The sequence below is a fragment of the Crocuta crocuta genome, unplaced genomic scaffold, assembly GCF_008692635.1.
Source record: "Crocuta crocuta isolate KB4526 unplaced genomic scaffold, BGI_CrCroc_1.0 scaffold675, whole genome shotgun sequence".
Classification (NCBI taxonomy): Eukaryota; Metazoa; Chordata; class Mammalia; order Carnivora; family Hyaenidae; genus Crocuta; species Crocuta crocuta.
In genome coordinates this window covers 177886-204294 of record NW_027528796.1, presented here as the reverse complement: position 1 = coordinate 204294, position 26409 = coordinate 177886, and the positions used below count along the sequence as shown (strand labels likewise).

General features: G+C 50.3%; 1 protein-coding gene across 1 annotated transcript; it reads right to left on the bottom strand.

The window, feature by feature from the left end:
• Positions 1 to 267: 267 nt before the first annotated feature.
• On the bottom strand, positions 268 to 7464 carry S100B (S100 calcium binding protein B). The gene is made up of 3 exons (XM_077755380.1): positions 7436 to 7464; positions 4257 to 4395; positions 268 to 1439 (listed from the first exon to the last, which is right to left on the bottom strand). The coding sequence occupies exons 2-3, from the start codon at positions 4392 to 4394 to the stop codon at positions 1299 to 1301; spliced, it is 279 nt and encodes a 92-aa protein (XP_077611506.1). The 5' UTR covers position 4395; positions 7436 to 7464; the 3' UTR covers positions 268 to 1298.
• Positions 7465 to 26409: the final 18945 nt, after the last annotated feature.

Below are 26409 nucleotides of genomic sequence, written 5' to 3'. Positions count from 1 at the left end.
CCCGCCCCCTGCCGCACCTGCACCTCCCTCTCACCGCCCCTTTCCAACCCTCTTCCTCACCACACTGCTCCAGGCCCCTCCTCACCCCTCTGCACCCTGCTTCCATTCACACCGCACCCTTGCTCACCCCACACCCATGCAAGTGTCCCTTGCCCTGTGCACCTGCCCTGGCTTTGGCGAGTGCAGCGTCTGCGGTCATGATGACTTCGCTCCTCTTCCCAGGATTGCAGGTATTTCACTTGTGCTTCCCGTGTAATGGCTACGAGAATCGTTACAGGCCTCTCTTTATTTAATGCAAATACAAGCAGTCAGTTGGCTTAAGAATTTCCAAGTCTGTGCACTTAAAATAAAGCAGCAGAGAAAGGGGAGGATAAGGTTAATTTGAATTTTCCTGGAACCAGGATTGTTAATATTTATGACTCGATCACTTGCGTTCGTCTTTCCACACACACTGACTTTCCCACCAGCCGCGGGCAGACCCCAGCGCGGCCCAGACAGGGGACCCCACCCCAGCAGGCCAGAGACGTCACTTTGGGAACGCACCACTTTAGGACAGAAGGGGGGCCGAGCAAAGAGAGTTACTTGCACAACACGTCCCCAGAGACGGGGAGCGGAGCCCTGCCCGGGCGGGGGCCGTGCTCCCTCTGCTGCACACGCGTCCTCCCACACCCGGCGAGCTGTGACCCTGTCAGGGGAGCTCCCGGCAATGTGGAATTGTGATCCGCGGCTCCCGCCCCAATTACGATGTCAGGATGTGACGGTTTAGCAGCCACGGTTCCCCTTCAGAGCTGTGAGGACCGAGCATCTCCCCGGAGGCACAGCTCGCCCCAGCGCTTCGCCTCACACCACACTGCCTGCCCCAAGGCCTCCTCTGCGCCGGAGAGACACACGTTTAAGGGAGGGATGCAACTTTGTGTGTTGAACTCTAGTGGAGACTGCAGGAAGCCACGAGTGTCCAGAGTCGGTTGTGGTAGCCGGGTTTGTTCTCTCTGGGTTAGGGTTCTCCCCGGCTGCAGCGGCAGGCAGAGCACATGCTCCGTGACTCGGTTGTGACCGAGTCCCTGGGGCCAGTCAGCTAGCACGTGTGCCTAACAGAGCAGGAGTGGGGAGGGGGGCCCACTGGAAAACAGCCCTTGGAAAGAGGTTTTCAATTTTTCATTGACAAAGCGAATCAAGCTCCCTAATAAGCTACAACACGGCCAGAAAGCTCAGCTCCTACTAGCCTGCACGCCCTTGCCCTCTGCTTCCTTGTGTGACCTTCATCTCTGTCTCGGGACAGCTTGGCTGCTTGCTACGTTTCACTCGTGTTCAAAGAACTCGTGGCAGGCGGTGGTCACCATGGCGACGAAGGCCATAAATTCCTGGAAATCACATTCGCCGTCTCCGTCACTGTCCAGAGTTTCCATGACTTTGTCCACAACCTCCTGCTCTTTGATTTCCTAGGAGATAGAAGAGAAATTGCCCATCTTGTTTTTGAATGAAATTTAGAGTCATCAAGACATGATTAATAGGTTGGGGCTCGCCTTAATAATTTGTATCAGAAGCAACTTAAGATGTAAAATGCAAAATACGACAAAGGTTTTTCCTGTGAGCAGCGGACTCTCGGCTGGGCAGAAGTCTCAGGGGGCCCGGGCCTTCCCTTCCACCTTACTTTAGGTCTGGTGGGCCCCGAGCTACTTTTTTTTTTTTAATGTTTTATTTATTTCTAGGAGAGAGAGACAGCGTGAGCAGGGGAGGGTCAGAGAGAGAGGGAGTCACAGACTGAAACAGGCTCCAGGCTCTGAGCTGGCAGTCAGCACAGAGCCCGACGCGGGGCTCGAACCCACGAACCGCGAGATCATGACCTAAGCGAAAGTCGGACGCTTAACCGACAAAGCCACCCAGGCGCCCCTCTGAGCTACTTGAAAAGACTAAATGGAGGAACCAGGTTCTGAAAAACTGCAGCTTGCACTCCGCTATGCTTAGAACACGCCTGGGAAAAAGGAATGGATTCTAAATAAGCCTGAGCATATTATAGCAAACGTCTTAGAAGAAAAAATTCGCTTCTGGCTCCCCCCAAGGTTTTCACTGTTTCTGCATATAGAAGTCCTTACGGTGAAGGCTTCCAGTGGGATCTCATGTTTTGAAAGGGTTTGTTTGTTTTGGGATTTTTTTTTTTTCTGCAATGACTCTAGCAACATGTCCGGAATTTGTTAACTGCCTGTGTTCTTTTTGCCCCTTGAGTTGCTTTCTGGCATCATGGGACTTTCCTGATGGCTCTGCTGCCCAGCCCTGAAACCCAGTCAGTGGTGTTAATAAGTGTCAGAGGAGCCAACACAGCGCAGGGCTACACACGTGGGAAGAGCGTAAATGTGGCCGGTTCTGAATGGCCGGTCCCCAGGGCGGGAGAGCCTGGCCTGTGATGTGCAGTAGCTGGCTCTGTACGCGGCGTGAGGGGCTGATTCCAGTGCGGTTGGGCAGGACCTGGAAACATCTGGAGAGCAGCGCACTCTTTCAATCACTTTATAGATTTGCCTCCAGTCTGGAATTACTCTGACAAAACTAGGCCAACAAATGCTTATGACATCTTGATATGCTTGCCATGAATTCTTGATATTTTATAAATTGCGGATGGGGCACCTGGGTGGCTCAGTCGGTTAAGCGTCCAACTTCGGCTCAGGTCATGATCTCATGGTTCGTGGGTTCGAGCCCCGCATCGGGCTCTGTGCTGACAGCTCAGAGCCTGGAGCTGCTTCGGATTCTGTGTCTCCCTCTCTCTCTGACCCTCCCCTGCTCATGCTCTGTCTCCCTCTCAGAAATAAATAAAAAAGCATTAAAAATTTTTTTAAATTGCGGTTCCCCCAAGCTAAGTTTCTCTGGTTTTAAAATCAATAATTAATAATTATTGATAAGTACTGTCACCGTACGTTCAGTACTTGACCAACACTATCTCATTTCATCCTTAGAACAATCCTTGTTACGGAAGAAACTGGGACTTTTGATTGTTAGAGGTGGAATTAGCGGGATAACAATGTGCAGGTGGGCAGCTGCCACTTGAACTTGAATGCCTGAGAAAATCAGTCCTGGAATGGCCCCAGAGATGCTCCCTACCCCTAAGCCCACGGGCGCCTCCTCTGATCCGGCGGTGCCGTTCACAGTGATGGAGAGTTGGGTTGGGGTGTGGACAGGAGATCCCGCCAGCCTTGCTGTGGGACCCTGGGGCCCTTCATGCACTGAGAGGCTCTGCTGGCTCCGGAGGGGTGGGGGGACTCCCTGTCACTGTGGGGCCGGGCCAGACCCTGGTGTTCTGGCATCTTTCCCGGAATTAGCTCTTGGTCAGGCCTTAGTGCCCTGGTTCATTGGCCATTTCCTGTATGCATGATTGGTCACCTTCAGTGAACTTGGTTCTGGGCACTAAAGGAACGTCAGGTGCCAGGTGGATTGCAGTTCATTGCCTCGAGGGCATGAGACTGGTATGCCGTGGAGACAATGGATGGCTGATCCGAGGGCAGTGGAGATTGTGGGCGGGGAAGTGAGTCCAGGATACGTATCTGGACCTACTTCCACCACCGGTTTCTCAAGACCCCTCGAGCAGCTTCCTAAATTAGGGTCTCTTACTCCATGGGTCCCCCTGAAAAGCCCTACACCCTCAAAAGGCACAGGGCCCTTTTCATGCCCTCAGTCAAGTAGGCTGTGACCATTCATTGATGTGCCAGGCTGGGTGCCCCAGATGCAGAGGCCATGCCTTTGGGCTTGCATCTCTCCCAGTGGTGAACATAGTATTTTCTCAGTCAGTGTCTGCTGAGTGAATGGCATCTTTTACCCCTGGTGGGTGCTAACCATGCAGCTAAAGCAAAAACAGTACTTTCCCCAAATCAGGAGCCTATCTTCAACATCTTTCTTGTATGTTCATTGTGGTCTGTGATAAGTCATGAGTACATTTTTCATCCCATTCTACTATGGTTATTGCCTTAAATTCTTAGATTTTTCAGAGACGAGTCAGCATTATTTGGAACCCGTGCTTTTGCCTTTGAGAAAGCAGTTTTTCCTCGCTGTTCCTACTGTACACAAAGCAGATGAAAATGAAAACAGCGGGGCCATCTAGGCTAGCCTCTAGTGAGGGTTCCATTGCACAAACATGTTTCCAGAAGCAACCTAGGAGTCCTGAAATGTAACTGGAATCACCTTCAGGGAAGCTCAGAAGAGGAAATGTACAGGTGGTTTTCTAAGTGGAGACGAAAATGGATAAACTGTCAATTTTAAAAAGCAAGACTCACCTCTAAAAAATGGGAAAGCTCACTGTTGATGAGCTCCTTGAGTTCGGATTTCTTCAGCTTGTGCTTGTCGCCCTCCCTTCCAGAATATTGATGGAAAACATCAATGAGGGCCACCATGGCCTTCTCCAGCTCAGACATCCTAGGGGTCCACAAAGGAAAGATTCCTTCTCATGCTTTTGGTCTCATTTGCACACAGAACAGTTAGTGTGTTTGCTCTACAGACCTCCACCCAGAGGAGGGGTTGGACTGGCGTTGGCTCATCTCCCCTGCAGGCTGAGAGCTGTTGTCCCCGCTGTCCCCTCTGCCTCTTAGATCCATTCCTTCCCTCTGCTCCCTTCTCTGTCCCTGTGGCTGCATTCAGAAGTTCCCATGCCCTCTGGCTTCTGGTTGGGTTTGGCCAATGGGAAGCTTCAGCAAAAAGACTGAAGCACAGGAGTGAGGGAGTCTGGGGGTCGAGTCCTGCTTCCTCCCCAGCGGGCCACCCTCTGCCCTTGCAGGGCTCCAAGATGAAGTGACACAGTACAGGGGAGCAGCACACTGACTGCAAACTGGTAGAATTATGTAGAAGGGAGTAACGTGGCCAGGAGCAAAGTGAGGCAACAAAAAATCAATAGTATTCCTGGATTCTACCAATAAACAATTAGAAAACATAGTACAGAAACCCTATTCATAAATTGATAAAGCAACATACACATATTATTTGAGAATAAGTTTAGCAAGAAAAGTACAGTTTCTTCCAAAAGATTCTAAAGACTATAAAATGCAGGAACTCACTCTTTGTAATAATATATAAAATTAACTCATTTTAAATAAAAATCTTTAAGGTTTTTTTTTTTTTTTTTTGATGGTTAAGGAACATGACCAAAAAAACAACTGCAAGACTGAACTGGAAAAACAAACACAGCAGCGTTGCCACAAATGGTTTTGAAAACGAAGATCAATGAGAGATGCACGAGGACCTGCCAGAAACAAAACTGTGTTATGAGGGCATCAAGGGTGAGGCTGGCTCTGAGGCAGGGAGGCACGGACGCAGCAGGAGGCTGAGTCACAGCCCGCACTTGGTGTCTCAGAGACGCTGCCTCAAGGGCAATGTCGCTTTCTCACTAGTCTGCCCGCCAGTGCCCGGAGCTGCTGTTTCTCTATGGGTATCAGAATATGAAACTTCCTACTTCCCTCACCTCATGTACCTCAGACCATGGCCTGAAAACAGGAAATACCTGTTTAATCCTGGGAATTTGGTATATTTTGCAAAAGACGACTTGTCAATTGTTTCAAAAACTGAGACACTCAGCCGGAGAAATTTACCAACCTATATGGCCTTGAGTTCCAACCAGTACAGAATCTTTGCACTGTGACAGTTCAAAACAGATCCAAGAATTACATCTAATTGTGGAAAAATCATTCCCGTGTTGGACATGTCACTTATATCCACAAAATAAATTGGAAGAAATATTTAAACTTTTATTTATTTCTGATTTTGCAAAGAGAAAGGAGTGAGGATTTTTGTCTTGACCTCATCTTTGCTAAAGTCACCCTATTAATAATCAGTATCCTTTGTTTTGCTCTACAGTCCCTAAAAGTCAGAGCTTTCACACATAGAACAATTCAGATGGATTAAAATCTTTAACATTTCATTCTTTCTTATCCTTTGCACTCACGTTTTCAATTATTGATTTTGTTGTTTGGAAACAAAACAAGAAATCCAAGAAACTTTTGCATCATTCTGATGTTTTGCAAAGTCTGTGATACTTCAGGGAAGGAGAGGCTAAATTATTTTTTCATAAAGTATGACTAGTGGGATTTTTTTTAAGTTTATTTATTTGTTTTGAGAGACAGAATGCAACCAGGGGAGGGGCAGAGAGAGAATTCCAAGCAGCCTCTGCACTGTCACCTTGGAGCCTAGGGTGGGGCTCAGACTCACAAACTGTTAGATCACAACCTGAGCTGAAGTTGGACATTCAACCAACTCAGCCACCCAGGCGCCCCTAGTGGGATTTTTTTGAAGGAAAGGCACAAAACGTATATTCCATGTGTTTGAAAACTCTATATACTGTGATTTTCTTCATAACCACACTAAAATTGATTATTTTTTTTTCTTTTAAATTCTTCCCTTTGCTAAGAAACAATGGATGGTTTAAAGTTTATCTTTTAAGAGAAATGGAAATCAAATATCCATATTTCCTTTCCACTTAGTTCTGTGAATGTTATTCTTGCATTAATTTACCTCTTATTCCTGCATTAATTTTTTTATGTGGAAAGCAAGAGAGCTTGGGGCTTTAACTCCTTCTGGAAGGACATATCACACAGGATGTGGTGAGTGGCTCCCCCCACACACACAAACACCCTCCCGCCCTCGCTAGGGAAGCCGTCCTACCTCCTTGAGAAATCCTAAAACTGAAGAAAGTTAAACCCACCAAAACTCCAGTTTCTTTGACCCAGATTATAATTTCCTTGTAAATACCTCCCAATTGTCATGTAATTTCTGGGTGATGTCCAGGAGGACCCTGACATTTCCTGTTGACGGAAAACTGAGAAGCGGTTCCATACCCAGGGCCAGGACCCAAGCACGGGAAGAGAAAACATTGGTTTTTGAGGTAGGCTTGCCAGTCATGCTCAGCTGGGGGGAAGCAGAAACCTGCTCTCTGAAGAGTTAGGGAAGAAGCCAGGTTTGTTAGTACCTCTGTGGAAATGTCAGCAGCCACCCCGGAGCCACTGGCCCTGAGGGTCTCTGCTTTGCGGTGTCAAGTTCAGGCAGAGAGAACCTCTAGGTGCCTGGAGTTGAAGCTGTCATGTCCACAAAATGGTAAAAAGATAGGGGAAGGGAAAATAAGGTAAAAACAGAGAGAGAGGCAAACCATAAGAGACTCTGAAATACAGAGAGCAAACAGGGTTAATGGGGGTGGGGGTGGGTTAAATGGGGGCTGGGCATTAAGGAGAGCACTTTTAGAGATGAGCACAGGGTGTCATATGTCAGAGATAAGTCCCTGGGTTCTGCTCCTGAAACCAAGACCACACTGGATGGTAACTAACTTGAATTTAAATTAAAAAGAAAGAAAGCTCCCCACTTATGAAATGCTGCCAGTTATCCTAAAAGGGCTTTTCAACCTAGACTTAGTTCCCAGCCCCCCCCCCCCGTTCCCTGTCCCCCAAGAGAGCAGATTCTCCCTGAGTGTCCTCACGTCAGTGGCTCCTGGTGGCCGCTCCTGTCACCNCGGCGGGGGAGGGTGGGGGCAGCGGGGTGCCAGGCCTGCACACAGGGCCCCTTTGACGGGCAGCCACCCGGGGACTCGCTGGGGAGCCGGGACTGCACTTGGGCCAAGGAAGAAAAAGGCTCTTGGGGCAGGAAGTAGGGAGTCAGCTTTTTGTGCTATTTTTTAATTTATACATGAATATTGATGTTCCTCTAAAGGCAAGGTTGGGGGTGGGGCGAGAAGCGAGACTGAGTAATTGATTCAAACCAAGCAAATGTGCAGCCAAGACCGCGGTGGTTCCAAGGACAGGCTGAGCACAAGGACGAAGGACGTGCGGGCGCTTNCCCCACCCCCCACCCCCGCCCCCTGTGCTGAGCAGGGCTGTCTCCCTGCTTCTGGGTGGACTGAAGCACGATGACAAAGCAGATACCTGATGCTTTGAGGGGAAAATCCTCATTTAATGTGATGGAGGACACCTGCCAGGTGCACCCCAAGGCCTCCTCCCTCAGCCTGGGGGCCATCACAGACTGTCAGCCTCTGTCTTACAGAGAAGCGCCTCTGGTGCCGTGGCCGCAGCCCAGACCCCCCACCATCTTCAGCTGTACCCTTCCTGACTTGTTTCCAAGTGGCAACCAAAAAGGCACCCCTTTAGCCAAAGTATACAGAAAGCAGTGGCCTCAAACTCCTCAAAGGACGTCTGAACCAGAATCGGGGCCCCTCTGCTGATCAGGCTCACAGTGGCCATGTTCGAAGGATCAGGACACGAGATGTCCATGGACACAGCTGTTGTTATCTGTTTTACCAGGAAATTGTTGACTATTCAACGCCTGGAAGTATGGTCCAAAAACAGCACTGGGCTGTGAGCCTTGGGGCTTGAGTTGTCCCATTCTGGACCCCAGCCTGCGCCCACACCTCCATGAGGTAGGATCTGAGAGGTATGGTTGGGTCCTATGTCCTCAACTGCCCCACGGTCTGATGCCTGGCGAAGGGAAACATGCGTGTGCACTCTGCAAAGCAGGGACTTGCCCGAGTCCGAGGAAGGAGCGACTGCCCCTGGGTGGTGTGGGCCAGGCACTAGGGATGGGTTAACCCTGTGTTCACCCTTCAGTGTCCACAGAACAGCTTCAGCCCACTCCTGCAGAGAAACAAGGAGTTTGGAATCTATTCATCCAATTACTGGATGCCTGAACATGAGGCCTGCCCTCTGGGTACACACAGCACAGCCTCCTGGGACAGCCAGGTGGGTCACGTGTCCACCGTGTTTCAGGCTCTGTGGGAGCAGAGATGGGGGAGAGGGATGCCAGGGCTCACAGGCTGGGAGACGATCCACCATCTGGATGAGAGAGGCTGTCAAGTGCTATGGGAGCCCCAGGTGGCACCCTCCACTCACCCGCAGGAGCGCACAGACACAGGACGTCACAAGAACACGGGAGGGCGCCTGTGACCTCACCAGCTGTCAGCACCACCTCTCATGGGGGAGCTACTTCAGGCAAATTAAAACCATCCTGGGAGAGGGATGTTCATGGCCCTCGTCCACAAGGTTTTCTGGGGCCCACAGTTCCTTGTTGGCCTTCGCACTTCCAGGTGACCCTGGCCCCCTCTCTCGATTCCCCAGCTTGGGGTCTCATGTCATCAGACTGGAGCCCTGGTCTAGTCACCTGTGACCTGCACATCCAGTCCCTACCCCCAGCTGCGTTCCACAGGAGAGCACTGCACTAAAGCACTGAGAACTATGTTCTTGAGTAGAGCATGTAGGAAACTCTTCGTAGCCTACAAAGAACCATGTGAGATGGTGCCTTTGGAGCAGGCTCCCCGCATTTCAGTGGGGTGATGGGATTTCACCGTAGCAGAGGGACATACCAGCAATCAGAATACCTTGGTCCATGGCGATCTTTGGCAGTGGTTGTCTGATTACAGTGTCCCTAGGAATGAGATAGATGGACAGCCCACTCAAGCAGTCCTTAACCCACACGGCAGGAAAAACTCCAGGTCTGGTAACCAAAACCTGACTTGAATCACCGCTGTGGAGAATCACAGTCTCTCTCCCAAGTTTGCAAACTTAAGCTCGGTTGGCCCCCAGTCTCTTGATTGAAGGTGAGGCCAGGTTCCCGTGAGATAGGGCCCTGTACTACCACCAGTACACGTCAGGAACCTTCGTTCATACCTTCCCCCAGGGGACTGCAACTACTTGCTAATGTGATCACATAGTGGAAACATTTAGATCTGAAAGGAAACACTTAGATCTCTCCATGGATTATTAGATATGGGCTCTGAGTTGATGCTAATTCCTGAGGCAACAAAATGGCACTATGGTCACTAGTCCAAGTAGGAACTTGTCGTGGTCAGTGGGTCTTAACTAGACCAGCTCACAGTGGGCCCAGGGGGTGCAGAGGTTCCCCCGAAGGTATAATCGAAACAGACATAGTTGGCCACTGCAGAATCTCCTCCCTGGCTCTCTTACATACCAGCTGAGGACCAGTATGACAGGCAAAGCTAGGGGAACATTCCTGGAACTTCCCCCTTCTTATCATGACAGTAAACTGAGAAATACTGCACCCCTGGGAGAGCTTCAGAGATGAACGCCACTGTCAAAAGAGTTGACCTAAGCAGGAGTGGTGAGACTTACCACACACCCATCTCACTTGCCAGGTTGGCCTGTGCAGACGGCATGTGCTTTGTGGAGAATGGGGACTATCGCAAATGCTGTCAGCTGGTGACCTCGGTTGCTGTGCCAGATGCGGCTTCTCTTCTGGAGAAGGTCATCACAGGCCCTGGCACTGGGCATCGGCTACCGATCTGACTGGTGCCTTTTTCTCAAAATCAATTGTTTAGACCCACCAGAAATAGTTTGCTTTTACCTGGCAGGGCCGAAGGCAAACCCTCACGACGTTGCCTCAGGGATATATCCACTCTCCTGCCAGAATATCATCTGCCGAGACCTTGACCGTCGTGGCGGCTCACATGGCAGCACGCTGGTCCACTCTGCTGATGACAGTGCGCTGACTGGGTCTGATGCCTTCCTAAGATGTCTGCAAACCGACAAGTCCCCCAAAACTTCAGGGGCCACCACCTCAGTGAAGTTCCAGGCGTGGAGCATGCTGAAGCATCCCCTGACACCACCTGCCAGGAAAAGAAGCACAGCATTTGGTTGAGGTTTGTGGGATTTAGACATGACGTACATGGATGTGCCACTTCCATCCATGAGGCTGGCCTTTCTGGTGGGGACCAGAGCCAGTGTAGGCTACAGGCCAAGCTGCTTTACCACTGGTTCCTAGGATCCTGCAGATCTGATGATATTTGAAGTGTCTCTGGCACATGGGGTGCAGTATGGACTGACTGTCTGACAAGCGCTGATAGGACTCCAGCTCAGGTCTCTAGGTTTTTGAAGCAAGTCTGTGTCTTCTGCAGCTTGTCTTTGGCAGCTAATTATTCTCATTTTGAGAACAGCTTCACAGGGCATCTGTATGGTTCAGTCACTTAGGCATCTGACTTCAGCTCGGGTCACGATCTCGCAGTCTGTGGGTTCAAACCCCACATCGGGCTCTATGCTGACAGCTCAGAGCCTGGAGAGCTCTGAATGCTTCATATCTGTGTCTCCCTCTCTCTGCCCCTCCCCCGCTTGCAGTCTGACCACTCTCTCTCAAAAATAAATAAACATTAAAAAAAGAGAGAGAGAACAGCTTCTGGTTTGCTGTTGGGCCTCAGCGGAGACCAAGCACCTAACCCTGGGACATCAGGAAACCATGCAGCTCAAGTGTTGTCTGATCCACCTCCCTGTAAGTTTGAGTGTGTGTAACAGCAACATATTATCAGATGGAAACGTCTAGGAAGCATGAACAGGTGGCTCTGACTCCTTGGACACCAACTCCTGTTGCATTGCCTCACTTTTCTCCATCCATGTCTGTGACCCCTCTGGTATTTCTTTCAGGGTTTTTTTTAAGTTTATTTATTTATTTTGAGAGTATCAGAGACAGAATGAGTATGGGAGAGAGAGGGAGAATCCCAAGCAGGCTCTTCATTATCAGTGCAGAGCCCGATGTGGGGCTTGAACTCGTGAAACTGTGAGATGACCTGAACTGAAATCAAGAGTAGGACACTTGACCAACTGAGCACCCCGCCCCAGGCGCCCCTCCTGGGATGTTTCTTACAAGCTGTTGACTATGGAAGAAGACACATGAGCTGGCTTACCGGTGGGTGTGCGTGCTATGCTGGCACCACCTAAAGTGGACAGATACAGCGCGGCGCCCCGCCCAAGGGTCCCCCTGAAGGACAGTGGTGATGGAAATCCTCTCATGGGCAGAACTTTGAGCGGTGCATGTGGTTGTCCACTATGTCTGGAGTGAGCGGTGGCCAGAGTGTGGATCTGTATTCATTCAGGGGCAGTTGCTAGTGATACGGTTGGTCAACAACTTGGAAGGAACAGGATTGGAAAATTGGTGACAGGAAAGCCCTGGAGGAAGCACGTGGATGGACCTTCGTCAAGGAGCAGTCTGTGAATACATTTGTGTTCCGAGCAAATGCCTGCCAATGGTGGGCACTGCAGAAGGGGCTCCTGATAATCAGAAGGAAAATGATCAGCCTATGCGTGTCAGCCAGCCCTCGCCACAGCCACTCCAGGGCTTGCTCAGAGTGCCCATGAACAGAGTGGCCATGTGGCAGGGATTGAGGCGTGCATGTGCTCAACAACATGGACTTCCCCTCAACAAAGCTGCCCTGGCTCCTACTGCCCTAAGTGTCTGACCTGCCAACAGTGAGCCCTGCGGTGACCAGCCAGATGCCTGGTCATTGATTACATTGGGCCTCTTCCATCACAGAAGGGGCAGAGGTCTGTCCTCGCTGGAATAGGTATATATTCCGGGTATAGATTTGACTTCCCTCTACTGTATTGTTTCTGCCAGCACCAAAACCCGTTACCTCACAGAAGCCTTATCCACTGAAAAGGCATTCTGGACAGCATTGTACATTATCAAGGAACTCATTCCACAGCAAGGAAAATGCAGCAGTGGGCTCAGGCCCATAAGATTCACTGGTCTTGCCATGTCCACTAACTCAGAAGTGGCTGACACAGTGGAAAGGCAGGACAGCTTCCTGAAGAGTCAGTTAAGGGAGGTAACATCCTGAAAGGATGGGGTTCTATCTTATCGGATGCCATATACACTTCGACTCAGGGTTCATTATGTGCTGCTGTGTCCCCATCGCCAGGATGTGTGGGTCTGGGAATCAAGAGTTGGAAGTACAAGTGGGGCCCCTGGGTGGCCCAGTCGGTTAAGTGTCTGACTTCGGCTCAGGTCATCATCTCATGTCCGTGGTTTCAAGTCCCACGTTGGGCTCTGTGCTGACAGCTCAGAGCCTGGAGCCTGTTTCAGATTCTGCGTTTCCCTCTCTCTCTGACCCTCCCCTGCTCGCGCTGTCTTTCTCTGACTCTCAAAAATAAAAACATTAAAAAAAAAAAAGAGTTGGAAGCACAAGTGTCCCTCTCATTAGTACACTTCATGACCTACTTGCAGAATTTTTGTTTCTTGTCCTGGCAACTTTGAGTTGGTTTGGAGATGTGTGTCCGGAGCGGAGTGCTTCCTCAGGGGCCATAGCAGTGGTCCCACTCAATTAGAAGCTGAGACTGCCGTCTGGCCACATTGGGCTCCTTATGCCTCTAAACCATCAGACAAAAAAAAAAAAAAAAAAGGGTTAATCCGCTGGTTTGAGTAATTGATCCCCGTCACCGAGGTTACTTACACAGCAGAGGCAGGGAGGACTGGGGAGGACTGCACACTTGCTGGGCGTCTCTCAGTACTTCTCTGACCAGTGGTAGGGATTAATGGAAAACTAGAGCAACCTAAAACAAAAATAAAGGGAGACTGTTGAGGACTCGGGCCCATCAGGAATGAAGGTTTGGGTCATTCTACCAAAATGCGGACCCCGAGCAGGCTCCTGCTGAGGGCCGTGGAGCTGCGTGCGGGTACTGCTGAGGACCGTGGAGCTGGGTGCGGGTACTGCTGAGGACCGAGGAGCTGGGTGCGGGTACTGCTGAGGAACAGGGAGCTGGGTGCGGGTACTGCTGAGGAACAGGGAGCTGGGTGCGGGTACTGCTGAGGACCGAGGAGCTGGGTGCGGGTACTGCTGAGGACCGAGGAGCTGGGTGTGGGTACTGCCGAGGAACAGGGAGCTGGGTGCGGGTACTGCCGAGGACCGAGGAGCTGGGAGCGGGTACTGCTGAGGAACAGGGAGCTGGGTGCGGGTACTGCTGAGGGCCGTGGAGCTGGGTGCGGGTACTGCTGAGGAACAGGGTGCTGGGTGCGGGTACTGCTGAGGACCGAGGAGCTGGGTGCGGGTACTGCTGAGGGCCGAGGAGCTGGGTGCGGGTACTGCTGAGGAACAGGGAGCTGGGTGCGGGTACTGCTGAGGGCCGAGGAGCTGGGTGCGGGTACTGCTGAGGAACAGGGAGCTGGGTGCGGGTACTGCTGAGGGCCGAGGAGCTGGGTGCGGGTACTGCTGAGGGCCGAGGAGCTGGGTGCGGGTAGTTGAAGAAGCCATGAGTGTCAGTAGTGAGCTTGCGACCAGTTACGTGAATGAGGCCTGGAGAAGCTCACACAGTGTTTGCTCATTATCCACATGTTTATTTTCTCACCGTGTTCTACCCATTTCCTTCTTTCCCCTTCCCACTTTTTATTTTACAAACCAGTGGTTGGAAGGTAACATTTCATTACTCTTTAGGTAACTGAGTTTTCCATGGAAGCCCGACTGAATTGGGGGTAATAAACAGAGCCAGAGATGGTACAATGACCACTGGGACTGCGCACCTTTTCATTTGGAGAAGAACTGCCTCACTGGTAACAGAAACGTTTGTGTCTTTTAGGGCAGAAGCAGAGAACCGGTGGGTTGTTGCCGGGGCCGCAGTGCACGTGGAATGCTGCTGAGTCACCGAATGGCCGGACTTGCCCGTGATCGTTTGCTGCTCTCGGCTCTGACTGCGTCAGTATTGGTGCACTGCTCGCGGCCCTCCTCTGCTCCCGGGGCTGAGTTTGGCAGCGAGGGCTTTAGCAGGGGCTTCTCCCCCTGCTCCTGGCGAGGCAGGCCTTGCTCTGTCTCACTCTTGCTTCAGCGTCCTTTACCACATCTGATGGTGCCCTGGCCCCGTGTGCAGAGAGGACGGCCCTGGGAGGCTCGGCAGCCTGGCCCGGTCCTAGTAGCTGCTTTGCTCTGGGTCTCTGACACGGACACTGCAGAACTCGTGCTCACAGCAGCTCGCCGCCCTCTGCGTGTCCCCCTGCCCTCCTCAGCCTGCCTGTGCCCTGGGGATCTCCTCACCTCCTTGGTACTATCACTGCACAGCTCAGGCTTGTTCCCACAATGGCACCCCAGCGTCCTCTGTGCACTCGCCCAGCAGCCTGGACTCACCTGTCCTGCACTGGGGTGTGTCAAGGACTGGGAAGGGCTGTGATTTTACCCTGCTTGTGAGCTAAGGACCTAGCACGTCATAGTTTCAGAGATGTCAGTAGGCGGCCACGGTTCCGGTCGGAGATTGCTCCCGGGACCATCAGCAACCACAGCTTAATGTTCGCGTTGGCTCCTTCTCCCGAGTCCGCAGCTGCAGTGCAGACAGACCTGGCTGAGGGTGCGCTCGCGCAAGGGCGGTGTTCCGAGAGGGCACCCTGAGAATAAGTGACTCGCTGCCCTCGTTTGGAGCGGTGATAGGACCACTCTGCCTCGCTCTCCCTGGGGTGCCTCCTGCAGCGCTGACACGTGGCCGTGGTGGAGAGTGGCCCATGCCGGCAGTAACGCACGGGGCCGCACGGGCTGTGGACCGGCTCCCGCCTGGGCAGCTGGCAGACCTGCTCTAACGGCGCAAGCCCAGCCTTCGGCAAGTGTCCTTCAAAGTCTGCCTTCCCGTGGACGCTCATCCCTGGGGAGCCCTTGAGATTTCTCTGTGTACTTTGTTGTTGTACTTTCATAATTTTTCATGTCCACTTGGACCCAGATCGATGCACTAGGTAACAATAAAAATGAAAAGGTTTATTAATTTTTTACTCTTTTGTTAGACTAAGATGATTTCAAAAGTATTATGTGGAGAGAGTAAGCTTAGCAGAAGGGATCAAATGGAGGAAGACAACAACACTGTGCCTGAAATCAGTAGCTATTTTTTTTGATATATAAAATCCTGCAACTGATGCACTATGATCCGTATTTTATGGATAGAACACGTCTGACACTGCATATGCGTTTTTTTCCCTTCACCAACCAAGTCCCTGACAATGGCTGCGTGTCTTATAGTTCAGTTCTGACACCATCTACCTGGAGTTGTCACAGACCCCACAGGTTAGGGGCTCAGTCCCAAAAGACTGCCTGGCCCACACCTACTTCTGACCGCCTGCCTATAAACCGAAGGCTCCTACGATCCCCTCCTCGGGTTCAGTAATTTGCTAGAATGACTCGGAGAACTCAGGAAGACAGTTTTCTTACTCTAATTGGTATAGTGTAAAGGATACAACTCAGGAACAGAAAACGGAAAAGACGCACAGGGCAGGGTGTGCAGTGGGAGGGGCCCAGAGCTTCCCCACCCTCCGGGTGCGCACCCTCCCCGCACCTCTACATGGTCACCAACCTGGAAGTTCTCTGTACCCCATCCTTTTGTGTTTGGTCAGAGGTTCCATTTTGTAGGCATGACTAATGAACTCATTGGCTATTGGTGGTTGAGTCGATCTCCAGCCCCCTCCCCTTCCCGAGGCAGGGAGAGGGGCTAAAAGTTCTCACTGCTGATCCTGTGGGCTATTCCTTCTGAGTCCAGCCCCATCCTCAGTCACCCAGCCTGACTAGCATAATCTCAGGGATGACTGAAGGGAACTTGTTATGAACAATAGAAGATGCCCCCCTCACCCCATCACTCAGGAAATTCCAGGGTTTCAGAACTGCGGGGCACAAAGACCAAACATATATTCCTTATGATATCACAATATCACACGAGGTAATAAGACATTGTAAATATAAATAGCCCACTATAAAATGAGTATGCACTATTGCCCAAATAATGAAAAGCTTATGGAGACAGTGTACCAACAAAGGGTTGGTTGTTGGATAGCCTCACTGGGTGTTTTCCAGGTGCTGAAAGGGACTGCTGCTGTGACACCTGGAAGTCAGGTGTCCCCTGTGGATAACGGGTTCGGCTTGTCTAGCTTTGCCATCTCTAGAGCCAACACCCTCCACTTGGTTCGCGGTCATGCCACTGTTGATAAATGCCCAACATTTCAGTCTGCAAAACTTTGGGGATAATTGGGAGGGGGCAAAGGGTGCCCAATCCTAGTGTGTCCACGGCACCTCTTGAAGCCAAAGGCACCCCATGTGACCTAATGGCGAGGGTCCCCTGGCTGAAGGTTCCCAGGGTGGGGGCTCCATCAGTGGTCATGGAAAGGGGGGTCTGCTTCCCAGCAAGAGGGAAGTGGATGGAGATGCTGGTGGGTCAGCAGCACCTCTTCTGGGTGCATAGAACTTCTTGCCAAAATCTCCCATCACTTAGATGCTCCATCTCCCTTGAGCCACCCTTCACCCACTCAGCAAACCCTTAGTGCTAACTAATTCAGAAACTAGACCCAAGCCCAGCAGAGTCTGCGTGGGGGGCAGGAAGAAGCATTCTGGTTTGAGTTTTCAAGGAGGAAAGGCCTCGGACAGCGACATTGTTCTCTGGTACAAAGGACAGTGCCATCCGCCACCAAGCTGCTCACGAGGTCCTTTACAGCGACCCGTGTCCGCAGGGAGAGAAGGGCGCCTGTGTTCTAAAGGGGCGTGGGAGAAGGGACAAAAGGCTTCTGTTGTCGTAGATGCAAGTGTCCAGGTGACGAGAGTGAATTGCCTTTCCTGGTCTGAAGACTGCTGCTACCAGCCAGCAGGAGGCCGTGGGGCCAGGGTGGGGGCTGCTCGTGGCGCTTGGTTTCAGTCCTGCCTCTGCGGAGAACCCTTGAGCGAGACCTAACCTTCCTCCGCCTCAGTGAAAGAGAGGACAGGACGCACCCCTGAGAGCACGGCTGGAGGGTAAGTGAAATTTCGTACACGCACACACACGAGTGCTTGTGCGCGTATGTGCAGTGCAAAGTGCCTACTGTGCCGAATTTATCACAAAAGTTACTATTCTTGTCTGTCGAAAGAACCTGAAACTGCCCGGTGAGCTCCTGATGCAGAGATTTCCCTCTGAGACAACAGATTAGGGTCTAAAAATGCAGAAGGAACTCATTGGCTAATTTTGAATACTTTGAGTCCAGGAGGCCCCCAGTTTGCCAAATTGAGATGGAGTATCTGTATTTCATGGATATCACATTTTATTATTTTCATACCACATCAAATTCCATGAATCCATTTGGTTTCTAACCAGCCATTCTAAAACTGGTGCCCCTTCCAGAAGGGCAAGCCCAGCGTGAGCAGAGCTGGCATCCACCCTGGCGCTGGGGTTGGCTTTGGATCCATGGCAACGTTAGGACCCAGCTCAAAACAACAGGGCTTTTGTTTTCGTTTTTCAACTTTTTTTTTTTTTTTTTTGAGAAGGAGCTGGAGGCTAGAGCACAGCGGGTGCGCCCCACACCACGCCCCTGTCCTCAGCCTGGCTGTGTGCGCGTGAGGTGGCTCGTTGCCCTGGAACCACATCTCGTCTGTGAGGCGGGAGAAGGGGTTGAACTGACCCAGGCAAAGTCCTCAAAAGGGGACTTGACCATTTTTCCCTCAGGTGGAACTGTGCTATGGGTTTTTATCTGATTATACTTTTTATAACTTTTAAGGACTCTGGGAAGTTTGCCATAAACCCATGTCAGGTTTAAAGTTTGTAAAAAAAAAAAAATCACTGTATTATCCTGTTTGTGTTTTGCTAATGGGAACAGTTTTTAATTTAACTCGTCTGTAAGATCACACATTGTTGTGGCTTTGTGTCCTTGTGGGCCCAGAACAGCATGCAGTACGCAAGCACATTAAGCCACCTGATGAACAACAAAAACCTCCTCAATTGATAAAACAATTTAACTGATGAGGATTCATACACCTCGGTAGGAAAACACGGCTGTGGGATTGAGCTGTCTCCAACAAGAACGTCCCTGCCGGTGGGAATGGGTTGGCTTACTTAGAGATTTCAGTGACGAATGCACCAAACAAAATGGGGACGAGAAAAGATTCAGACGTGTAAATCCAGAAGCCTCACTTCTGGTGGTTTTCTGTTGATGGAGAGGGAGCATCCTAAGCAAGCTCTGATGAGATGGGGCCCTGAGCTGAAAACAAGAGTCAATGCTTAACCAACTGAGCCATTCAGGCATCCTTCTTTGCTTTTTAAAAACAAACTTTAAGTTAAAGATGCTATAAGGAGTCAGCACTATTTTCAAAATTTTCATATAACTGAAATATATCCACAGATATACTTATCATCTAATGGTTCAAGTGAGTGCTAATATAAGTAAAAATGTAAAGGATATGAGGATGAAATCGTGGAAAGGATAAACTATTTTTGGACATTAAAAACCGAAAATAATAAAATTGAATAAGTTGATATACTTCTTATAATGCGTATATTAACATTAAATTTGTTAAACATCTAAAATGATCTCTTAAAATTTTTTTTAATGTTTTATTTATTTCTGAGAGAGAGAGAGAGAGAGTGAGCAGGGGAGGGGCAGAGAGAGAGGGATACACAGAATCCGAAGCAGCTCAAGGCTCTGAGCTGTCAGCACAGAGCCCGATGTGAGGCTCGAACCCACGAACCGTGAGATCATGACCTGAGCCGCAGTCGGACACTTAACCGACTGAGCCACCCAGGCGACCCTAGAATGATCTCTTCTTAGACTTTTTAAAAAAATGTTTTTAATGCTTATTTTGAGAGAGACAGAGTGTGAGTGGGGAAGGGTTAGAGAGAGAGGGAGACACAGAATCTGAGCTGTCAGCACAGAAGCCAACACAGGGCTCGAACTCACAGACCACAAGATCATGACCTGAGCTGAAGTTGGACACTTAACCAACAGTTACCCAGGCGCCCTTCTTCTTAGACTTGTAAATGTGTCTTACGTAATATTTTTATATCACTAGCTCAAGTGATGAATTCTTAATATGTTGAAACTTTTTTAAAGATTTCTTGAGGAGAACTCTTGGAATATGCTCTGGGTGCAGCCTTGGGGGTCCTTGGAATGGCTGGGGCCTTCAGGAGGCACAGGGTTCTCTGTCTGAACTGCAGGCTTCCTTCCTTTTCCGAGCCAGAGGCCAACCAGGACCGTGGGACGCAGAGGCAGACAAGGTGCTAGTTGCTAGCACAGTTTCTAAAATGCAAATCTCGGCGGGGGGCGGGGGGGAGGAGAGCGCGAGGGTGCCGAGCCCCTCCAGGCGGCCTGCTGCCCTTGGTGCTTCCTGGAAACTAAAAGGAGGAGGAGGAACCTGAGAGCTAATTTGGGCCAAGACAGTCCTGCAGCCACAAGGCAGCCCAAGGGGCTCTTGGTGACTCTCAGGGACAAACGCTCTCCTGGAGTGACAGCCGTCCAGCCCTCCACAGGGTGAGTTGTGTGCCCCCCCGTGTTCTCCCACTGGGCAGAGCGCTCAGCAGGCCTCCGACTTGGAACTGGTGGCCCCGGGAACTGGTTAGCAGTGCGGAGTCTGGGTTCTGGGGGTGGAAGGGGCCCCTCATACGATGGTCTGAAAAGCAGAGTCCTGGGCTTGTCCCTTCTGGCCGCAGCAGGATTGTTGGGGGCAGAGACCCACCCTTAGTTTAAAGAGAGTGGCCCCCGTAACAGGGCTGTGCGGCACCCACAGGCAAGGAGCCTGAGCTGGGCGCGCGTGCAGAAACCCTTGGGAAGGGGTCAAGAAGCCAGCAGGCGTTCTCAGAATTCTCTGCCTGTCCAGGTGGCAAACTTTCCTCATCCTCAGGGGAAGCTGAGGCTCACAGAAGGGAAATAGTTTACCCAGGTTACATCACTGATAAGAGTGATGTGGACTGATAAGAGTCAAAGCCAGAATTCGACCCCTAGTCTGTCTTCAGGGTTCAAGCTCTGACCACACTGAAATACTATCTTCATGCATGACCGCATGGAAATGCCCTACTCTTCAGAGAAGCAAAAGAGAAATCTTTTCTCTATAACGTCTTGGAGGTAAGTGTTTCTTTTTGCAAATTCAGTATCTTTTTTTAAAGTAAGTCTTTGGAGAACATATGAATAAAGGTGAAAGGAAGATGGGCCTATATTTGATTCTTCAGTGTTTAGTCTTTATTTTCCTAGGAGCATTTCTAGAAGCAATGCCCTAGGAAAAGTTTTGTATGCATATCTGAGTTACCAAACTTTCATCAGATTCTTTGTAAATAAAAATCAATCACAAATCCATCATTTAAAAGTACTGTGTGTTTCTACTCTCAATAGCCAAAGGCTTTATTTATTTGTTTGTTTATTTACTTATTTACAGAGAGAGAGAGCAGGGGAGAAGGGCGGGGGGGGGGGGGGGGGGGAGAGAGAGAATCCCAAGTAGGCTCTGTGCTCAATGTGGAGCTCGATACAGGGCTGGATCCCCAACCCTGGGATCAAGACCTGAGCCAAAATCAAGAGTCAGATGCCCAACTGACTGAGCCCCCAGGTGCCCCAGTCACAGGCTTTATTAAGAAGTGGCCAGAACTCCATCACCAGTGAATTATATCCTCCTGGATCACATGTGTAGGAAGGATGCTTTTTTACAGGACAGAATATTCCAGTTGCTATTGCTGCAGAACAAGCCCCCCCAAAATCTAGTGGCTAAAAATACCTATATTTTATTAGGTCCTACAAGCTCTGTCTTTAGGATTTGGGCTGGCCTTTGCCGAGCTCTCCTTTGGCCCCATCTGGTGTAGTGTCAACTGAGGTCCTTGTTGGTGTTCAGCTAGCACTTGAGTTGGTCTGGAGGGCCCATGGTGGCCTCGCTCACATGCCTGGTGCCTTGGTGAAGACGACTGGGAGGCTGGGCTGGGTTGGGACTGCAACCTGAATGCCAACATGTGGCGTCTCCAGCAAGGTGGTTTAAGGGTGGTCAGCTTCTCACACGAGGGCTGTCTTTCCCCAAAGGAAGCACCCCAGAGCACCAGGTGAAAGTTGCATGGACTTTTCTGACCTAATCTCAGAAGTCCTGTGGATCTCTTTTGTCATGTTCTTTTGGTTACAGGCAGGTGGAAGCCAGCCCAGATTCTAAGGGAGGGGGTTAGACTTCACCTCTTGGAGAGGTGGCAGGGACACATCGGAGATCGGAGATCGTGTGGGAAAGAAGAGATTGCTGGGGCCGCACCCCATGCGCATGTAAAATGAACTCCCCAGGACCTCCAGGCCCCATCCCATGGTGGCAGCTAGAACTCAGGACCTCACCGCCGACAGCAGGCCCAGGTACAGATGAAGTTCCTTGAGCGGGATGCCTCAGGAACAGCCTCTTCAATGTTTTCCTGCTCAATTCGAGTGACGGGACTCCATGCCCTCCCCAGTGCCAGGACAGGGATAGGACGGCTGTAATAAGACACTCCTACTCAAAGGGGGGAACGCAGGGTGTGGAGTAGACACTGTCCATAGCAGTTCTGGAATCCAGAACTTGACTAGGGGCTAGTAGTGTCCCTGGGAATGATTCTCCATGGTTTCCAACTTTGCATACTGGGGTCTTGATTCTACCCTCTAAGTCATTGTCCCTTTTCCATATAAAGTAGCCCATGTTTGCAGTCGAGTGGTTGTCTTAGTCTGCTGCAGGCCTGCCACAGCACAGGGGTCCAAATGCCTCACTCCATTTTGTGCTATCTCTGGTTCTTTTATTCCAAGCTGGTGTTGATGCCATGAGTACAATTCCCCAATAACTGGGGTTTCTCTGACGTTCACTCCGTTAGACAGAACCCACACCCGGAACTTCTTTGAAATGGGCCCCTTGCTATTCGTGGCCCGAAAGACTGTTGTGGCCCAACGCCCTTGGGTTCCAGGAAGGCTGTTATGTGAGAGGGCCCGAGAGATGCATGCGTATGGTCCACAGAAGGCCTTGACCTATCTGGATGGATCTTTGAGATGCCAATTGAACTTTTTCAGAGGGCTTTACTGTCCCAGCCTGCCTCACTGTCACTCCGAGACCACATTTTCCCTTTTTTTTTTTTTTTTTTTATTTCTAGGAGAGAGAGAGACAGAATGAGCAGGGGAGGGTCAGAGAGAGAGGGAGTCACAGACTGAAACAGGCTCCAGGCTCTGAGCTGGCAGTCAGCACAGAGCCCGACGCGGGGCTCGAACCCACGAACCGCGAGATCATGACCCAAGCGAAAGTCGGACGCTTAACCGACTAAGCCACCCAGGCGCCCCGAGACCACATTTTCCCAACAGCGCCATGGATTCTGTCTTTGCCCTGAGCTCTGTTTTCTTTGAGAACCTTCTGCTGGGAGAGATGGAGGATGAAGCAGAGCTTCGCTCTGAGCCCAGCTGCTCCTGGCTCCTTCGCAGGTCCTTGAAGGTCCGTGTGAGCACAAAACCGTTCCTCCCTTGGCTGCCCTCTCTCTAACCATTCCTTATTATGTGCAGCCACAGGGCGCCCGGGACCCTTGCAACACTGCCTAGAAACCTCCTTAACTGACCCCACTGGTCGATGGGACTTTTCTACCCTGTCCACACAGTAGCCATGGCGCCAGACTCCCCACCACCCGGTAGCAAGAGGCTTTTCCTTTGGCTTCCAGTCACAGTGTCCTGCTTTTCCTTGGGACTTGCTGACGGCCTCTTCCAGCCTGCCCGCCTCATGCTACCACGGTCCACAGGGCCCTTCCGGCTTCTCTCTGTGGCCTAGCCCCGGGCTCCCCACAGGCTCTAGATTTGGTTACAGCAGCATCCCACTTCTGCGTCCTCAGGTGTGTCCCAGCTGACAGCATCAAACCCTCAGCCGCTGTCTTGGTCTCACTGGGTGCAAGGGGTCGGGGCACAAGACACGGGGCGGCACGGCCTGGCTCCATAATGTGTGGGGTCTCCTCTGGGAAGACGGGAACAGCTGGGGTGGCTCAAATGTCGGGGGTGGGGTCACCTGGAGGCCTCCTCAGTCACACGTCTCTGCACCAGCTAAGAGACAACCTGAAGGCTGGGCTCAGCTGGGACTGCTGTCTGGAGCACTCGGTGTGGTGTCCCCAGTGCCTGGGCTCTTACAGTGACACCCGAGAGGGGTGTCCTGAGAGTCGGTATTCAAGGAGAACCAGAGGACGCCACGTGGCCTTTTTTGAGCTCACCTTGGAAGTCACTACTCACCTTGTATTCTACTGGTTAAAGCAGATACAGGCCCACCCAGATTCAAGGAGAAGGAACACGGGGCCTATTTCTTGACGGGAAGGGTGTCGAAGAATTCACAGCAGTTTAAAAAGTCTCCACAGTTCACCATCTAACCACAAACTATTTACAAATAGTAGAGGACACAAGTCTTTTTAAAGACATTGTAAAGATTAATTTCAATTGAGGCTTACTTTGTATTGTGTAAATTTCATAGTATACTATACAGATTTTATCCTTTTAAAGATGTGGAACATTCCAGCATCCCAGAAGGCTTCTTTATCTCCACTCCCTTCACTATGAACCTTTCCTGCACTTGTCTTTTGATGGGTACATACCTGTGAATGGGATTGTTGAATTATGGGATCAGTATATGTTTAACTTTATGAGAAACTGTCAAATAGTTTTCTGACACAATTATACCCGTTTACACTCCTGTCCCCAGCAATGTACTAGGCCTCCGATTGCTCAAGATACTCACCAACACTAAGTATTTTTGGTCTTTTAAAATTTAACCATTCTTATGGGGGTGTGGTGATACCACCTTGTGCTTTTGATTAGCATTCCTGGATCTATCAATTAGCATTTGCTGTGTACCAAACTGTCCTGACATTTGTTCTAAAACAACAATCATTTATTTAGCTTGTGACTGTGCATTGGCTGTTTGGGATTTGTTCTTCCAGGCAGTTCTAATGCTAGTCTCACTGGCCTCACTGTTTTGTCTATAGTTACCATTGGTCATCTAGGTGACTCTGCTTTGTGGAGGAGGCTTGGTGTTAAGCGTGTGTGTGGTTGTGTGTATGTGGTTGTGTGTGTAGATGTGACTCAGTCATCTAGGTGGCTCTGCTTGTGGAAGAGGCTTGGTGTTGTGTGTGTGTGTCTGTGAGAGAGAGAGAGAGAGAGAGAGAGAGAGACTCAGTCAAGAGCATGAGAATGGAAACTGAAGGGGATGTTGAGATGACTTTTGCTCCTTCTGCAGGCACATCACAAGGCCAGCCCGACGTTCACGGGCCCACCTCTTGCTGGGAAAAACTGCAGAGTATTAGGGCCATTTTGGCCACACTTAGCTCTCTGGCCATGAAATACTTACATCTGTCACACACAAAGCATTGCCCAAGCTATCTCAGGAACCCCCAAAGCCTCCTCCAATTGTGACATCAGGCTTGAAGCCTGATTTTTTAAATGTTTATTTATTGTTGAAAGAGACAGAGTGGGAGCGGGGGTGGGGGCAGAGAGAAGGAGACACAGAATTGGAAGCAGGCTCCAGGCTCTGTGCTGACAGCTCAGAGCCTGACACAGGGCTCCAACCCACGACCTGTGAGATCATGACCTGAGCTGACATCGGAAGCTTAAGCAACTGAGCCCTCCAGGAGCCCGTAGGATCTCATGATTTAAATCAGAAGTGGCTGAGGCTCCCTGGGTTCACCTCTTGTTCCCGAGGTTTGGGCACGAAGAGAACTAGTCATCTGTACCTCCCTGCACACATGTGCAGCATACGCTGTGATACACAGGGAGGTAGATGCAAAGGATACTCCCATCCAAACAGCGGTTTGCACAAAGCACATAACTCATCACTGGTTCAGTGCAATCCTGAAATTGTGCAGGGTGTTGTTCCTGGGTCCCCAGGTCCGGGGAGGTAAATAGGCTTTGCTTGATCCTGGCTCTGCTCCTTGTAAGTGGCTCCCAAATGCAGTGTTCTCCAGCACTCCTTGGGAGTGGCGCCACACTCCACTGTTTTCAGGGTGCCGGTCTCTGCCCTATGAGGTGTCCTTCCTTTCCCATAAGGAATGGCCCATGTTTGCTGCTGACGGGCTCTCTCAGCATGATAATTGCCCATAGAAAGTTGGGGTCCGCAGGCAGCCTTATTTAATTTTGAACTATCTCAGTCCCTTTAGTCCAAGCTGACAGTGCTTTTGCCAACATACATTTCCCGAGGAATGTTCCGTTGTATGAATATGTGACAATTTTTACACGCGTCCTCCTGTTGACTGGCGTTTGTAATGGTACCGACTTTTTTGCTATTGTAAATAAAGTTGCTATGAACATTCTTGGACAAGGTATTTTGGGGACATATGTTTTCATTTCTCTTGGACGAATGCCCTGAAGTTCTTTTTCTGAGCCACAGGGTACATGTATGTGTTGTGAATTGTAACCCCTCAATACTTATATATTAAAGCTCCAACCACCAATGTGACCTTCTGGAGACAGGGCTATTAGGGAGGTAATTCAGGGTGATGAGGTCATAAGGGTGGGGCCCCACCCAGCAGGACAGGAGTCCTTTATACGAAGAAGAAGAGATACTAGAGCTCTGTCTCTGTCATTCAGGGACACATCCACAAGCCAGGAGGAGAGCTCTCACCAGGAACTGGATTTGCGGGCATCTTGATCATGGACTTCCAGTCTTCAGAACTCTGACAAAATAAATGCTTATTGTTTAGCCAACCGGCCTGTGGTTTAATTATGGCAGTCAGAGTGGACTTCTATAATATGCTGAACTTTGTAAGAAAGAGCCATTTTTCCAAAGTGGCTTTGATAATTTAATTCCCTCAGCAATGTATGTTAATTCTGGTTTCTTCACATCCATGCCAACATGTGGTTGTCAGTGTTTTTAATTATAGCTGTTCCGTGTAAAGGTATCTCATTGAGATTTTAATCTTCATTTCCCCAATGATTAAAAATGTCGAGGGATTTTTTTTTAAATGTACTTATTGAGTATTTGTAAAATCTCTCTCACAA